Source organism: Zonotrichia leucophrys, chromosome 7 (genome assembly GCF_028769735.1).
Source record: "Zonotrichia leucophrys gambelii isolate GWCS_2022_RI chromosome 7, RI_Zleu_2.0, whole genome shotgun sequence".
Classification (NCBI taxonomy): domain Eukaryota; kingdom Metazoa; phylum Chordata; class Aves; order Passeriformes; family Passerellidae; genus Zonotrichia; species Zonotrichia leucophrys.
Window position 1 is genome coordinate 2,042,857 of NC_088177.1, and position 16,720 is coordinate 2,059,576.

At 43.5% G+C, this 16,720-nt stretch overlaps 1 protein-coding gene across 1 annotated transcript in view; it reads right to left on the bottom strand.

Annotated features, from left to right (window-relative positions):
- Positions 1–325: 325 nt before the first annotated feature.
- KIF5C (kinesin family member 5C) overlaps positions 326–16,720 on the bottom strand; it is a 94,606-nt gene continuing 78,211 nt past the window's right edge. Inside the window, exons 19-26 of the mRNA XM_064719146.1 lie at positions 14,584–14,693; positions 13,721–13,822; positions 13,087–13,147; positions 12,675–12,746; positions 12,067–12,171; positions 8,419–8,635; positions 7,371–7,484; positions 326–4,200 (exon numbers count right to left, since the gene is read on the bottom strand). Coding sequence (XP_064575216.1) covers positions 7,378–7,484; positions 8,419–8,635; positions 12,067–12,171; positions 12,675–12,746; positions 13,087–13,147; positions 13,721–13,822; positions 14,584–14,693 — 774 coding nt within the window. The 3' untranslated portion in view covers positions 326–4,200; positions 7,371–7,377. The remainder of the gene's footprint in view (positions 4,201–7,370; positions 7,485–8,418; positions 8,636–12,066; positions 12,172–12,674; positions 12,747–13,086; positions 13,148–13,720; positions 13,823–14,583; positions 14,694–16,720) is intronic.

Here is a 16,720-nt window from a genome sequence, read left to right on the forward strand (position 1 = left end):
TGCTCTCGGTGACACCTCAGTCCTGAGTGCTGAGATCCCACAGTTCCACTGAGTGGGAATCTGGGAATACCCTGAGTGGGAAGGGACCCACAGCACCATGGATCCAGCTGCTGGCCCTGCACAGACACCCCAAAACCCCACCCTGAGCATCCCTGGAGTGCTGTCCCAGTGCTCCTGGAGCTGTTGGGAATGTGCCCATTCCCTGGGCAGTGCTCTGGGGAAGAGCCTTGCCCTGATATCCCACCCCAAACATTCCCAGCCGTCCCTGTCACCGGGAGCTGCCGGTGCTCCCTGTCCCGCGTCACACCAGGCCCACACGGCAGAGTTCAGTTCAGTTTTATTTTCCACTGTAACGGATTTCGAATGATACATCATGCAGTCTGCCAGTGTATCCATCCATCTCCGACAGAACTTCAGCACGAAGATAAAAGACTTCTCTCCACGGGCTGGGGGGAGGAGGAGGAGGGTTCAGGTTTGCTATCAAGACTTTAATACAGTTCAGCATCATCTGATGCAATGGCAAAAAGAAAAAAAAAAATTTCCCCTTGTTACCAGCAAAACGTGTCCACCATTTATTTACCTTTTTTTTTTTTGTTTTGTTTTTCTCTCTCTCTTTTTTTTTTTTTTTTTCTCCTAAATTGAACACTACTGTAAAGATACATAGAGCCCAGAGAATACACATCTGCAGTACACGTTACACACTTTACAAACCAGACAGGGGTAAATGCACAGCGTGCCCCGCTGGGCCCGCGGCTCCATCCCGCACAGCGGATGGCGCGGCTCCTGCGGGCACAGCCAAACAAGGGGAGATTCAGATTATCCTGCCCTTCCCTCTCCCTCTCCTTTCCCCCCTGGAGGAGCACTTCAGTCGTGGGTAGGTGAGGTATTTCTCCTCCAGCGAGGGGAATCTGGTGAGCCCTTTGCTGTCGGACCTTCATCAAGTTTATTTAAACTGTTCTTCGAGTAAAAGTGCGTTCAAATTAAAATTCTTGATTTTGTTCAGTTTCAAGCCTTAGGGCAGGGTTGGATGGGATATTTGGAAGCAGCTGTGGCTGTCCCTGGATCCCTGGCAGTGCCCAAGGCCAGGTTGGATGGGCTTGGAGCAGCCTGGGATGGTGGAAATGTCCCTGCCATGGCAGGGGCGTGGAATCAGCTGATCCTTAAATTCCCTTCCAACCAAACCATTCCATGATCCTATACTTCATAAAGATTTCAAACCAACGTGCATCTTAGTCCATTAGGCTTTATAAAGTGAGTTTGAAAAGCTAATTTCAAACCAACGTGCATCTTAGTCCATTAGGCTTTATAAAGTGAGTTTGAAAAGCTACTCAAGGCTCTGTGGGCAGGAATTGTAGCAAAATTTTTTTTGGTGACTTATTTTTAAGTTCTCAGTATCTTCAGGATAATCCAACTCTCACCCTTGTTGAGTTTAATACAAAACTTAAGAATGCATCAGCCAAGGTCTTTCCAAGCTTAAAACTTCCCTTGCTTTCCAGAAAACAAGTCGATGAAACGTGAACTCAAGGACAAACACAAGATATTTGAACATATCAATAAGAGAAGCTCAAGTGAGCCAGAAATACTTTTCAATTACTAGCAAAAAGAACAATATGCACTTTAGTCCCATCTGAAATCCGTTTTCCATTTGGGAATGGTATTTCCACCCCAATTTGTCCCATGCATGACATTTTTTAGATGTGAAATTTCATTTGCGCTGTACAAACCACAACTTTAAAAATGAGCCTGGAATAAATAGAACACAACACTCAAAGAGCAAAGAAAGGAAGATGGGGTTCAGGAAACAGCAAGAGACAGGTTCTGCCCTCTGCAGAGCAGATGTGTGGTTTTCCTTTCCAGATATAAAATGTGAGAAAGCCTTAGAAATGGTACAAAAATTGAATATACAACACGCAGTACAAACTGAAGTTGCCTAATTAAAATAGGCTTCAGAAATAAAAACTGACACAAGCAGAGCACGTTCAACTGAGAATTCACAATTTCCAACTATTAGCTATCTCAGGTGTTTAATTCTGAGGGTTTTAGCCTGAGGCATCTTTGGGGAGCTGCTGGAAGCTCTCCTGCAGCGTTGGTGTGAAGGGAACTTGGAGAAGCTTCCGTGGTTTTGCTGCTGGTGGCACTGACTGGCTGATCAGCACCAGCACGAGGAAGGGATGTCCAAGCTCACTTCCCCCTCAAGCTGCAGGGAGCTGGCAGAAACCATCCCCAAAAAATTCCTGGGGATGCCTTGAGCCACCCAGACCTTTGTGTGGTCATGAATGGTGCATTTACAATGGAATTCCAAACGCTGAGGGACGCAACAAAAGGTTTGCCTACAGTACAAAAATCTCCGACAGCAAATAAGCTTGGGATCTTTTCCTAGAACCAAAACAAGAGGATTATTGATTCCTAGTAGAAAGCTCAGCTCTGACCAGCTGGTAAGATAGCACAGAGTAGTTCTGAGTTAGTGATTTTATTAAAGATTGCATATGGCAAGTTCACAGTTCATTCTTCTGGCAGTGCACATGCACGTAACGAAAGAAAATATAAAACTTTGGAAAATACAAAATAAATTAAATACATGCAAATCTGCAACTTCATTAAATATGTTTAGCAAAATGCTTCCCCAAAATAGTGCAACATTAAAAAAAAAAAACAAACAAAACCCAAAAAACAGTTAAATTAAGTTCAACTTACTTTGCAACACCCTAATTTCAGTAGAAAAAAATATCTAAAGTCAACTCACAATCTTCCAAAACGCTCTACGGAACTGAAGAGTTCTACACCTACACGTTCAGAAATTTAAAAAAAAAAAAAAAATCCCAATCAATCTGAAATGAAAGAAGAGCAAACGTCTGCAAAAGAAGACCAGAGGGCTACGCTCGGCTGGAGCCTTCCTGGAATTCCAGCTTCCTGGAATCCCGGCTTCCTGGAGTCCCACCTGCCCCAGGAGATGGGGAGGAGGAGGAGGAGGAGGAGCAGCACCTTCTGCCTGCCAGCAGAACCTTCCCAGAGCAATTCCAGTGCCCCCTTGCTGGGAAGATGGAAATTTGCTTTTCCTTCCCTCTGGACCTTCCACAGGATGAGAGGATGCAGCGGATTAAAAAGACATTCCCTTCCCGTGGAAACGTGCTCCTCACATCCCAGCAAAAAAATTCCCAGATTTGTTCTGCTGGAGTGTACAACTCTCACCTCCTTTAGGATTTTTTTTTTTTTTAAGGAAGGGTTTGGGGGATTTTATTTTCCTTTGTTCTGGTAGGGGACTGCTCCCTCCGGGATCTGAATTCCGGTGAGAACAGATCAGGGCTTGTCTGGGGAAAGGGGGAGGGAGGGGGGAGATGCTTGTCAGCTTTTCCAAGGCAAGATTTCCACAGCATTCTGAAATCCTTCAAAAATTCCTAGGGAGCAACTCTTACAAACGCGTGGCTAAGCCATGCCACTCCAGGAAAACCCACCACTGTAGGGAGAACTACAAGGGAATAGGAGCTTAATTTCCAAACAGGTCACACAGATAAATTCATGGAACTACCAAACTTCAAATCCTACGTCTATACTAACAGATTTCTCTGCATCCCGTTTGTTCTTTACCAGGTACTGCAATAAAGGTTATTTTATACAGTCCAAAGATTTTTTTTTTTCCTTTAAATCAGGATATTACAAATGGTTCTTTGGGGAAATTTCCTTCTGAAAATGTTAAGCAGTAAAATTAAACCACATAGCAGCACATTTTCATCCCCTAAAAATATAAAATAATATGTATATTATACAGGAAATCAGTCATGACAGAGCACAATCACCTGCCTTTGATGGCACTTGGTCATTGAATAATTAATTCCTTGATGCCAGAAGTCGGGAATTACCGATGCCAACGGGAGGACTCGGAGGAAAGAAAAATAACAAAAATCATCGCTCTGAGTGGAGAAGCCCCAACCTAAGCAGCGCCCAAGGGGCCGTGGAATTCGGAGTGGCAGACTCCCTCTCATCCTTGCTGAGGTGGGGATGTTCCAGACGCCGTACAGGGATCTGGAGGAGCTGAGCTGGACACTTCTGCACACGTGGAGATCCTACGAAGCTCGGAGTACCTGCAGCGGGGCGTCGCCGTGGGAAGCGCACGATGGACAGGACGTGGGCCGGGTCGGAGAGGGGCAAAAAAGAAACTAATGTGACTTAATGACAGTCCTTAACATGCTAAGTGGAACTGACCTGCCAGGGAGAGAGAGAGAAAGGCAAGGGAAATTAGTGGATTTGGGGGATTGGAAAGTAGAGAGCCCATACAGGGTGGGCAGCAAGCAAAGATCTGCAGTCGTGGTTAAAAAATGATGGAGGTTGGGTCTCACAAAATGAGCCAGCTCTCCTGATGGGATTCACTCTCTGCCACCTGCAGCCTGGAATTATGTCTCACCCAAACGCTGTGGGAAATGGATTTGTGGAAAATTCTCAACAAGTGTTACAGTTCACACCCTCACAATCCAAAACCCAACTATTTCCTAATTGCAATACACTAGAAACGTTTCTTGGCCTATCAGCTTTTACCACACCATGCTGTAAATGCCCTAAAGCCAATCTAAAATTACCCCTCCTGAGTCCTACTACAATACATCTTTCATAGCTCTATTTCTCCAAAATATCTAATCTTTTTTACAAAACCATCCTTTGAAACTTGTTTCTAGTTCAATTTTTCTCTCAATAATACCTGCCTTATTCCATGGTGTTTCTAAGTCAACATTTCTTATCTCAAAGTTTACATACAGATACACACTCAAAGTTTACATACTGATACTCACTGTGTGAGCCTTCTATCAAGTTTTAAGAATTTTCAACAAATCCACTTCCCATAAACACCATCTAAAGGTCTAATTTTTCACCCCCCCTTTAGTTTTCTGTTCCTTTCATGGGATTTTTCTCTTGGCTCATTAGATGTGCTGAAGAGCTGGTGTGTGTTTATCTCATGTAATAAGGGGGGAAAGTAACAGCAGCAGAATTTGAAAATTATATAATCAAAAGGATGAAAAAATACAAATTCAAACCAATCCTTCTGTTCTCTGTCTTCTGACAGAGATATTTTCCTGATATATAAACACATATATAAAATAAGTGTTTACAGAAACACCTGAAGTATTTTATATATAATATGATGATAATATTATAAAAATATACTCTATAATTTTATATATGCACATTATACAAGCACATTTTATTAAAACCCACATTTCTTTCTCTTCCATCTGCTGGGTTAATCAATCATAACCACTGACCAGTCTAACAGCACTAAGTGTCTTTTATCTTTATGGTGAATAATGAATGAACACAAGATAAATCTCTCCTCAGCAAATATTGAAATAGGAACCTCAGTTTTATATCTCTGCTGTTAAATGACTATAAAAGAGAGTTTTGTTCTGGTGCCAGCTGGGTAGATCTGCCCCATTCCAAATCACTTTCTGCAGAGCCCAGGAATGTCTCAACAATAATCAGAAATAATCTGGATGAAATTCTCCCTACACTGGCAGCACCTTTACTAACACCCTTACTCAGACCCCTGGGTTTCCATCCCAGCTCAGAATTCAGATTACTCAGATACTCCCAATTTTGGCAGCCAAATAGTTGGAATTTGCCAATAAAATTCTTAACCAAAGGACCAAAACTGAGGAGAACTGACCTTCTCCAATCACTTCCCAGCCTTCCTGGACTACACCTTCCACACTTATTTCTGGATGTGAGCAAAAAACCAAGAACACGCTGTTGAAATGGTTTCATTCCAACCTCTAGGGCTGCCATTTGGTTTTCAGATTTTTCCTAGTTTTTTTCCAGAAACCCCAAGCCCATAACTTTATCCAGTTTCCTCTGAGATCTTCCATCTTCTTTTTCTCCAGCCTCATTTTCCCTGGTGCTCCTCTGCAACATGGCCTGAACCTGCTCATCTCCACAGCCCTCAAACCTAAACCTCAGCTAAATCCAAAATACCTAAAATCTGAAATACCTGGTGAGTATTTTATGCCTCCTGATTGCTTTTTCTTGACTTCCACAATCCTGCCTTGTTATTACAAACCCACCTAGTTTGAAGTGTGGTTATTTTATGAATACCTTTTATCAATCTATAGTTATTCACTTGACAGCTGTGGCCTGTTTGAGTCTGACTCTTCATTTCGCTGCAGCTGGTAAATTAAAGGTGCATTTATTTGAGGCAGGTGGCAGCTTTTTCCCCCTCAGAGCAGCTGTTAGAAGAAATGTTTAGAAATCTTTGACAAGGCTCTGCACCCCACTCTTTGCCAGGTCACAGAGGTGGGAATGCAATGAAGCAGATGGACAGAGGCACCTCACTCCTGAGGTGGAAAAGCCAATTTCAGACCTCTCAGCAAGGCCTTGCCCTAATTTATCCACAGAGGAAATATTTGTTGCTGGAAGCTCATGGCAAACACAATGAGCAGGAACAATCCCCCAGCACAATAACAGCTTGAGTGTGGCGTGATGGATGCTTGGTATGCAAGCCTGACATGAAACACTCCCAAAAAAAAGCTAAAAACACCCAAGAATGCCTCAAGGAGACCACAGACCATGAAGAGAGTTGTGAGACAGAATTAATCCTCAAGGAAGGCAAAAAGCCAGACTTGGAGGGACAAGTTTGCTGTCCCCAGGCTGCTTTTCACAGCCACTCGCTGCCATCCAGCTCTTGGCATTTCTGTGGCATAAAGTGATCATCTAAAATAATTCAGATATGGAATCTCTCCAGTAAGCATTTATTTATATTATAATATATATATAATATTTATAAAATCTCTCCAATGAGCATTTAAAGAAAGAAATGGCAGGATGGAGTCCATGGAATAGACTCCTGGGAATATGCTGCTCATCTTTTGCTTAGGAGAAACTTTCAAGCCCTGGCAATTAAAGTAAAATATTTAGGGTTTTTTTAATTTTCATGAAGAGAACTAAGAGTTCCAAGTGTGCCAAATGGTGACACTCAAATTTGGAGATGTCTCTTGCTGCCACTGAAAGCTGCTCTACCCCTATCCCAGGCTGGAATATCCCAACATAGGAACACATCCATGGCACAGAAAGCAGAAGGTGATGCTGGCAGAAGGAACCTCTGAGGTATGAAACTACATGAGTTTCATACCTCTATGTGTGAATTTCAGTCCAGATTTACCAGAGCAGTTTTTTAAAAACTCAGAAGTGCCAAGTCATTAAAATAAAACCTCTCCTCAGCAGCTGGCAAAGCCTCTTAACGGGCACTCAATTAACAAGTATTGTAATTATCAGCAAACAACTACCAAAGATAGAAAAATAATTACTGTGAGCCTCCTAAAAGCAAGATGAAATATAAGGGAACTGAGTGATCAGTGGGAGAAGAGGTGAGTGAGTTCCTCTGGCCTTACCTCTCGTTTATTTGGTGTTGTGGTAGTAGCTGGAGTTGGACATGCCTCCCCCTCGGATGGCGTGGACGGCCGTCGGAGAAGACGCTGGGTAGTGACCAGGGCGGATGGGCTTGGCTGCACAGGGCAAGGAGGGACCAAACAGGACATGTTAGCTTTCCCATTTTAGCTTCCCACCTCCCCTTCTCCTCCAATTGTTTCCCAACTCAGTGGTTTCTGATCCAGCTGTGCAGAACATAGCACTCCCTGCTTTGGCCAACAACAAATATACCCATTTTCCTGCTGGCAGATCCCTTTTCCTGCTGGCAGAGCCCTTCCACCTTCCCATGCATTGGATCTGCAAAGATTCTGGACTGTCCAACAACAGAGGGAAGTGACTTGCTGGGCAGTGAGGCACTTTTTATGTCCAATTTACACCACTCCAGAAGATGGCAAGACAAAGCTTGGATGGCTCCCGACAAGAGGAAGCATTCAGGAGGTGACACTTTGTGCTGTGTGATTCTCCCTCAGGATTTAATACCCCAATATTGTCATCTCCATCTAAACCATTATCCTGTTTAATCCCAACAAATCATTCCAAGAATTGCCCCATTCCTCTGTTGTGTGCACGCACTGCATTGTGCCTTGGAGATATATCAATATCTGAAGTACAAAGGAAGACTTTTTGGAATTAAATCACATGGAGGAGTAATCAGGGGGAAAAAAGAGAAATGGACAAGGTCCAGAAAGGCAAGGAAAGAATGAAAGCAGAGAGGGAGCATGTAGGGGGAGGAGGAGGAAGAAAGTGAGCGACTAATTTAAGGAGACAAGTTTTCAGGTCACTAGAAGGGCACACAAGACCCATTATGCCCTTTATTTACCCAGTGGAACTGCAGAGCCTCTTTAAACTCAAGGTGGGGCAAATTCCACGAAAATACAAGGCCTTTGAAAATTCCTGCACAGCAGAGGAGAAGCAGCCCCTATGTTTTATGTTCTACTCCCTCCCCTCAAGCCCCAGCAACCAGCCTGAGCCTGAAGCACGTGGGCAGCCCCTTTAGCTCCATGTCCTCACCAATTTGGGCAGAGTGTGCTCTCCGGGCCATGTTTTTGGCTCTCACGGCCTCCTTAATGCGATCCACCTCCTGCTGGTAGCGCTTGCGGTCGCGCATGGCGTTCTCCTTGGCCTCCTTCAGTGCACTCTCCAGGGCCTTAACTCTCTCTGCCGTAGCTCGAAGGCGTTTCTCCAGCTTAGGAAGCTCGCAACGAAGATCTGCATTATCACGTACCAGCTGCGGGGAAAGTGGCGCAAAATTAATGGAGGTACAAAGAAAGGGGCGAAAATCTCCTCAGAGAAATGGCGGGAAAAGTCCCCTCACACAGAGAGAAAATGCCATCATGCTCTCTGTGTGTCATGTACTAAAATTAAACTGATTTCTTCTAGAAATTAATGTAAAATCTTAGTTTAAAGAGAAATGTAGATTGTCCTGAGCTGGCATGGACCCACAAGGTCAAAAGAAACTGGCAAAAATCTCCTCAGAGAAATGGCGGGAAAAGTCGCCTCACAAGGAGAGACAAAACGTCACCAGTTGCTCTCCATGTGTCATGTACTAAAATTAAACCAATTTCTTCTAGAAATTAATGTAAAATCTTATTTTAAAGAGAAATTTAGAATGCCCTGAGGTGGAATGGACCCACAAAGTCTAAAGAAAGTGGTGAAAATCTCCTCAGAAAAATGGTGGGAAAAGTCCCCTCACAAGGAGAGAGGAAATGCCACTGGTTGCTCTCCATGCCAGATGTAGTAAAATTAAACAGATTTCTTCTAGAAATTGATGTAAAAATCTTAGTTTAAAGAGAAATTTAGATTGTCCTGAGCCGGAATGGACCTACAAGGTCAAAAGAAAGTGGCAAAAATCTCCTCAGAGAAATGGTGGGAAAAGTCACCTTACAAGGAAAAAGAAAACATCACCAGTTGCTCTCCATATGTTATGTACTAAAATTAAATAGATTTCTTCTAGAAATTAATGTAAAAATCTTAGGTTAAAGAGAAATTTAGAATGTCCTGAGCTGGAATGGACCCATAAGATCAAAAGAAAGTGGCAAAAATCTCCTCAGAAAAATGGTGGGAAAAGTCGCCTCATGAGCAGAGACAAAACGTCACCAGTTGCTCTCCATATGTCATGTACTAAAATTAAACAGATTTATTCCAAAAATTCTTGTGAAAAGCTTAGGTTAAAGAGAAATTTAGAATGTCCTGAGCTGGAATGGACCCACAAGATCAAAAGAAAGTGATAAAAATCTCCTCAGAGAAATGGCGGGAAAAGTCCCCTCATGAGGAGAGAGGAAATGCCACTGGTTGCTCTCCATGCCAGGTATAGTAAAATTAAATAGATTTCTTCTAGAAATTAATGTAAAAATTCTCTACATATCAAAAACTGCAGCAGAAACTCTACATTTCCTCAGCGCACAGAAATCTCCAGGATTGTGCAAATCCTTGATCACCTCATTATTTTAAAATAATAATGCCTGAATATGTCTTACAGACATCACCAGGGATCACCCCAAATTCATCATTTCCAGTGGCTCTGATGTGTTCACCTGTGTGTTCCCTACTCAGCCATGTTGGAAAACTGGGAACTTCACTAAGAAATCACTTTTAGGCCTATAACTACAAATATAATGATTATGTGCAACTTTGAATTTATGCACTTCCTCAGTCTAACATGAACCTGAGCGAGGTGTATCAATTATACAAATCACATCTGACCTCTCATGCACAACAGCCAAGAGAGGATTGATTTTTAATAAACACAAAACTGATGCAAACGGGCAGAAAAATCCAGCCCAATTTCCACTGAACAGATTACACCACTGCTGGAAGTCAACAGAAACCTGCTCCAAAGGAGTGACTCTCCCTCTTCTGGAGAGAAAAATGGATTAACAACCACATTAATAATGCAGCAAAGCAACAGCATGTCCTGACATTCACACGTTGTTTAACAATCAGAGCAATTTACACCTGCTGGGCCAGGCTTAGTGCTGGAGAAAAACACAAATAAGCTAAAAAAACATTGTCACAATGTGCTTTTTCTGCAAGTGCTGAACCCTTGTTGTGTGAAATAGTTATGATACAAAATTCAAGCAGGGTGGTATCAAGTCCAATGTCACTTTTCTTTGCAAGTTTCCTACAAGATGTGGATTCCAAGTTGATTTTGAGTAAATACACACTAATGAGAGCTATAAAAATCCGCATTTGAAACCCAGCAGATGCATGAAACGAGTGCAAAAAAAAGGCAAAATGGTAAAAAGAAAAACCACTCTGAACATGTCCCAGTTTCCACATTTAGAAAGTAGGTCTTGAAACCATCTGTTCCCTGGGAATCTGAAAACCCCAAACCTTAGCAGACACTTGTCACAGTCCAGCACTTGCTGCTCTTTGGGCACTTCCACAGGAGTAATAAAAGCAGATCTGGGAGTGTGGGTCACTAACAGAGCTTTGAGAGAGTGCAGTGCACAGTGTAATGCCACTGCTCAAAAAAGAAATTAAAACAGCTTTAGTGCTTAGTGGTGTGCACCTGAAGGGTGGCACACAGCTCCAGCATAGTGGGAGAGGAGATTTTAGGGAGAAATTATTCCTGGGAGGGTGGGCAGGCCCTGGCACAGGGTGCCCAGAGAAGCTGAGGCTGCCCCTGGATCCCTGGAAGTGTCCAAGGCCAGGCTGGAATAACCTGGGATAGTGGAAGGTGTGGGACATGGCAGGAATGGGACTTGATGGGCTTTAATTCCACATCAGGGATTGCATGAAACTGGAATTCCACGAAGGAGGGAAGACACACAAATGCACAAGCCCAAAAATTACCAACCTCAGCACCCCAGGGAGGCACCAGCCCTTCAGCTGCCCAGAAAACCCCAATTCTATTGTTTTCATTGAAAACTCTGCTGGTTGAATCCACTCCAACCACCTCCAAGGTGCCTCTGGGCAGCTTCAGGCCAGGAGTCAAATTGGGGATGCACAATCCATCCAGAAAACAAGCTATTTTTATGTATTTCCTAGTGCCAAAACAGATCTATTTTCACAGGAAAAAAAAATGTTCTTATTTACCACGTTCCTAGAAGTACAGAGAGCGGGAAGAGCAGCTCTAGCTCCTAATTCCAAGGAGTTTAGTGACACCTTTTCCTCAGACAGCACAGGTTACCTCCCAAAATTACGCTTGCAAGTATTCAAAAAGTGCAAGTTTTGATGAAGGGACAGAAGGAAAGGAGGAAAAGGAGGAAGAAGGGAAAGGAGAAAGGAGGACAGGAGGAATAGGAGTGAAAGGGGGCAAAGGGCAGAGGAGGGAAGGAGAGAAAGGAAGGAGGAAAGAGGGGAAAAAAGGAGGGAAAAAAAGAGGGAAAAAGGAAAAGGAGGAATAAAGGAGGGAATAAAGGAGGGAATAAAGGAGGGAATAAAGGAGGGAATAAAGGAGGGAATAAAGGAAGGGAATAAAGGAAGGGAAAAAGGAAGGGAATAAAGGAAGGGAAAAAAGGAAGGGAAAAAAAGGAGGGGAAAAAAGGAGGGGAAAAAAGGAGGGAAAAAAAGGAGGAAAAAGGGGGAAAAAAGGAGGGAAAAAAAGGAGGGAAAAAAAGGAGGGAAAAAAAGGAGGGAAAAAAAGGAGGGAAAAAAAGGAGGGAAAAAAGGAAGGGAAAAAAGGAAGGGAAAAAAGGAAGGGAAAGGAGCCTTTACCTGTTTGTGAACCTTTGTAAGTTGTTCCAGGTTGTTCTCAAGAAAGGAAATTTTCTGCTTCTGCGCAGCGCTTCCACCTCCATCATCACTATCCAGTTCAACACTCTGCACATAAAATTGCAGCACTCAGCAAAGCCAGGCACAAACTCAAGGGGAAGCTCAGCTCTTTGGGAAATTTGGGCTCCCCAAAGGCAGAAAAATCTTACAGAGCTCCAAATTTAAGAGAAATTATTTTAACTCTTTGTTTGATATTTAGGAATTGCATTTCCCCTTACATAAAAAAAAACCCAAACTATTTTTACTGAACAATTATGAGGGAATCCTGAATAGGAAAATCAAGTTATACTAAATAATTTCTGAAGCTCATCATCTTTGAGAATTTTGTAGCTGAACTGCACAGGATAAATTCACTTCCCTCACCATTTTCCTTATCTAATTAGGACCAAATAAAAGCTGATAAACATCAGAACAGCTTTAATCTTGTTTCTCACTGCTACTAAAAAAGACATTATCCCATTTTGTAAATGCATGCACTAAAGGCTTCCAGCAAATCACAAGAATACTGCACATAAAGGAGAAGATTTGGGTTTAAAAGAGCAGAGTTTTACTTTTTTAACACGGGTGGTAAGATCCTGGACAAACAGCTTGCGCAGATTGTGAAGAGTCTGAAGCTCCCTTGCCTGGAATAAAAACAACAAAACAATAATTTTTTAAAAAGCACAAATTACTAGGATATAGTAGATGCTCTGGTGTAAAAGTTCTCCTTGGATTTGAGTTGGTAAGAGGAGAAAAGAACTCTGGATTTTCTCTCTAGGAATAACTCTGAATGCACAAAATAAACCCCAGCCAGCCCCAAAACCAAACTGAAGAGAACAATTTCTCCAAAATAAATTGTTAAATTGATAACCCTTTTTAAATTTTAATTTAGGTAGTTCAAAGCTGTTTACTCAAAAATTAAAATATGTATCAGGGTATACAGATATAGGGGAAAAAGCTGAATAAAGTGTAATTAAGACTTACCACTGTTTCCTCCAGCCCTTTAAGGTCTTCTCTTGCTTGTTCCCTTTTATCATTAAGGAGTCTGGAAAGATCAAAACATGGAACACAAATCAATCCAAATAAACTGAGGAGAATCAACAGCATCCCCCTGGAGCTGCACATCTGCAGGTGGCAGCAAATTGCACATCTCTAATTATGCTTTTGATTGCCCCAAATATCCAATTTTATCACCTGCAAGGGCTGAGTCACCACTTCCATCTTTGTGTCCACACATGGGATTTTTCTCTCTCATTTCCAGGAAAGGCTTTTTACTCAAAACATCTGATTTAAAGCCCCCAAAAAATCAACAAACCCCACCAAAAATTCCCAACTTCTTTCATGCTTGTTTTGCTGTGTATCAAGGAATGAGAGATTTGAGACTTGCTGGGATATTTTATAAAATCAGAGCTCTAATGATCTCTATTTGGTAGTTATCAAAGCCACTATTAAAAAACCTGTGGTATAAAAATAGAGTAATGGGTAATTATTTATTAGTAGCTCCTGCTGACTTTCCTACTAAAATGATATTTTCAGTGTGAATATTCCAGCAGAAATCCCTCTCTCTAGCATATTTTTCAACATAATGAGGTTCAGGGATACCAAACTGTGCACTTACATGAGCTTTTCCAGTTTCATTTCTCTTTCCTGGTCCTCGATTTTTAATTTATCATAATCAGCACTCAGCTTCTCCTGTTCCAGCTGCAGCTTCTGGTTCATGCTGGAAATGAGAAAGGAAAAGTCAGCCCAGCTCAGGAGGAAGGGAGGGAAAATCTCCACAAACACAATGGGACTGGGCAGAGGAAAAGTAAAGCTGTAACTCTCTACTGAAAAACTTGGGAAGAAATGAAGCATAAAGAACCTGGAGGACGTTATTTTAAAATATTGGAGGGCTAAATTCAGTGGTTTGGTTTGTTTGCCTCGGAGGAGGACCCAAATTGTTGTTGGCATCTTTCTGCCTTGCTTCCTCATTTCCCTACAATTGATCTTTGGCCATACAGAATAAATATGATAAAAGAATGCCTAGATTTTAGAAAAATAAGAACATTGGTGTGTGAGGAAAAAATATAAAAATGTGTGAAAATGGGAGCTGTTGGAGTCAGCCAGCCTCTCAGAAGGTCTGGGGCAGGACTGGATGCTGTGAGAATCTCAAAACCTTCAGTGGTGGCTGAACTCGATGACCTTAAATGATTTTCCAACCCAAATGATTCCATGATCCTTTAAAACCTGTTCTCCTCCAAGCTCCTCTCACCTCCTGACCTGCAGGTGCAACATCACCCTTCTTTATACACTCCCTGTGGTTTTATGGCCTTGTTAAAGCTCCCCAATAAAGAATTAGGCACTGTAATCCACCCTGCAAAATAATTACAGGGTTGGGTGCTGCGTGTAAGGGCAGAACTTGCAAAGAAACATCAATCAAAGCTAAGAAAAGGAAGCCCAAAGCATCCCAGGCCAGAGGAGGGGTGCAGAGGGTGAACTCACTCCCTGATTTCATCGATTATTTTCTGCTTCTCTTCGATCTCATCCCTCAGCCTGGACAGCTGCTTCTGGTGGGCTTCCCTGTGGCTCTCCATCTGCTGCTCCAGCGCCTTCTGCAGACACAGGGTGGGAATCAGAGCAGCCCAGGTATTGGAATATCAATCCCAGTATTACCAGTTGGATTGTGCCTGGGCCAGTCTGACCCTCGCTGCTGCTGTGGTGTATCACCCCAGAGACACCTTTGGCTTGCTGGTGGTTGCAGCTGGGCACTAAACAAGTCCAGGCTTGTTAGGAACTCTGTTTACCTCAGGAGGAAAGCTTCAGGTGATGGTGAAGAGAGAAAAAGGAGAGGATTCTGCTGGAGGGTTACATCCAGAGGTTTATTCCATGGTTACAGAGGTCTGAATCTTGGGAACAGCTCCAACAGAATGGAGACCACATGGCCTGATTCCCCTTTTAAGCTCAGGGAGAGGGGAGGGGACAGGTGAGCCACCAACCAGGTGGGAGGGTGTGGGATCTCAGCACCTCAGGACTGAGGTGTCACCGAGAGCACCCTTGGGGGGCTCGGGAGTCCTGGAATGTTCCAGAAGTGTCTGGTGGCTGGACTTTGATCCTACACAGGAGACGACACCTGTATGAGGACAGGAGGGTTTCACCGGGGTGAATGGTGAAGGGATTGGTTAATTAGAGGGTGAGACACAGGGTTTAGGATTTCTGTACAGGGGGGTTTAGAGAAGTAAGATGGAGGAATTGGGGCGTGTCCTGTCCTTCTTCTTCTTCTTCTTCTTCTCCTCCATCTTCTGTGGTGATGGTGGCACTTTGGGATTGGTCATTACTAAAAGTGCACCGGGCAATAAGGGTGAAAGGTATTGGGGAAAAATGATAAATATTGTACACGTAACTTTGGGTATAAAGATAGGTGACCGCCCGGAGGGAGGGGAGTGTGCTCATGGCTGGCTGCTGAGCAGAGCTCTGTCGGGCCGAGAGAAAATCTTTTAGATAAACAATTAATAAACACCGAGACCGAGAAAAGAACTGAAGCCTCTTCTCGTCCTTTGAAACGCCCCAAGGCCACCCCGGGCCTTTCCAGGCCCTTCAAACAGCCGAAAATCGGACAGGAGGGACGGGGTCTCAAGGGACGAGGGACACCAGACAGACCAATGACCCCCAGGCCTGAGGGGCATCCTTTGAACTCGACCAACCACACGACGCCTTGCTGGGATGTTAAGCCTGATTGACAGGACTCACTCAGCAAGGGGCGAGGGGGGGAGGGGAAGAGGGTATTGGTACACCTGGGGAAGGGACCTGAAAGTTTAAAACACACCGCAACACCCAGGGACACACAGCTCCCCCTCACCCAGCCTCTGGGTCTGAGGGGAACACCAAACCCATCCAGGAACCAATCCATCAACACCCAGGGACACACAGCTCCCCCTCAGCCAGCCTCTGGCTCTGAGGGGAACACCAAATCCATCCAGGAACCAATCCATCAACACCCAGGGACACACAGCTCCCCCTCACCCAGCCTCTGGGTCTGAGGGGAACACCAAACCCATCCAGGAACCTGCCTGCCGTTTCCTTCTGGCATCACTGAACTCCGTCCCTGCCCATCCAACCTTTTAATTCCGTTTTAGTAACAGTTGTACAACACTTTTGACTCATTTTCTTGCAAAAAGTACCCCATGAAAACGCAGGGCTTGGCCTCAAATCCACTGATTTTACACCAATTCTCTCTTATTTCCCCTGTTTATTCACCCAGAAATACTTGGTGAATTCCCCTGTTTATTCACCCAGAAATACTTGTACAGCTCTACCTGTGTCAGAAACGAAACCCAAACCTCTGAGAATTGTTTATCCACAGCCCTGCTATTGAAATTGCATTTAAATTTAAATTCTATGAGTAAACAGGCCTCAAGCAACAGGAAAAACTCAATCTATGTCTTTAGACTGCTAACACAAACTTTGCGTTTTTCCTCAGAGCTGTGAGGTACAACCACTTTAATCACAGCTGCTTTAATCACTTTACAACTGCTTTCATCACTTAAAATTTTTGTGATGGAGGGAAAAGTTCTGCAGCTGACAAACCTCTATCACTGTCCTTGTAAAACTGCATTTTCCCTTGTCGGTAATGTGCAACCCC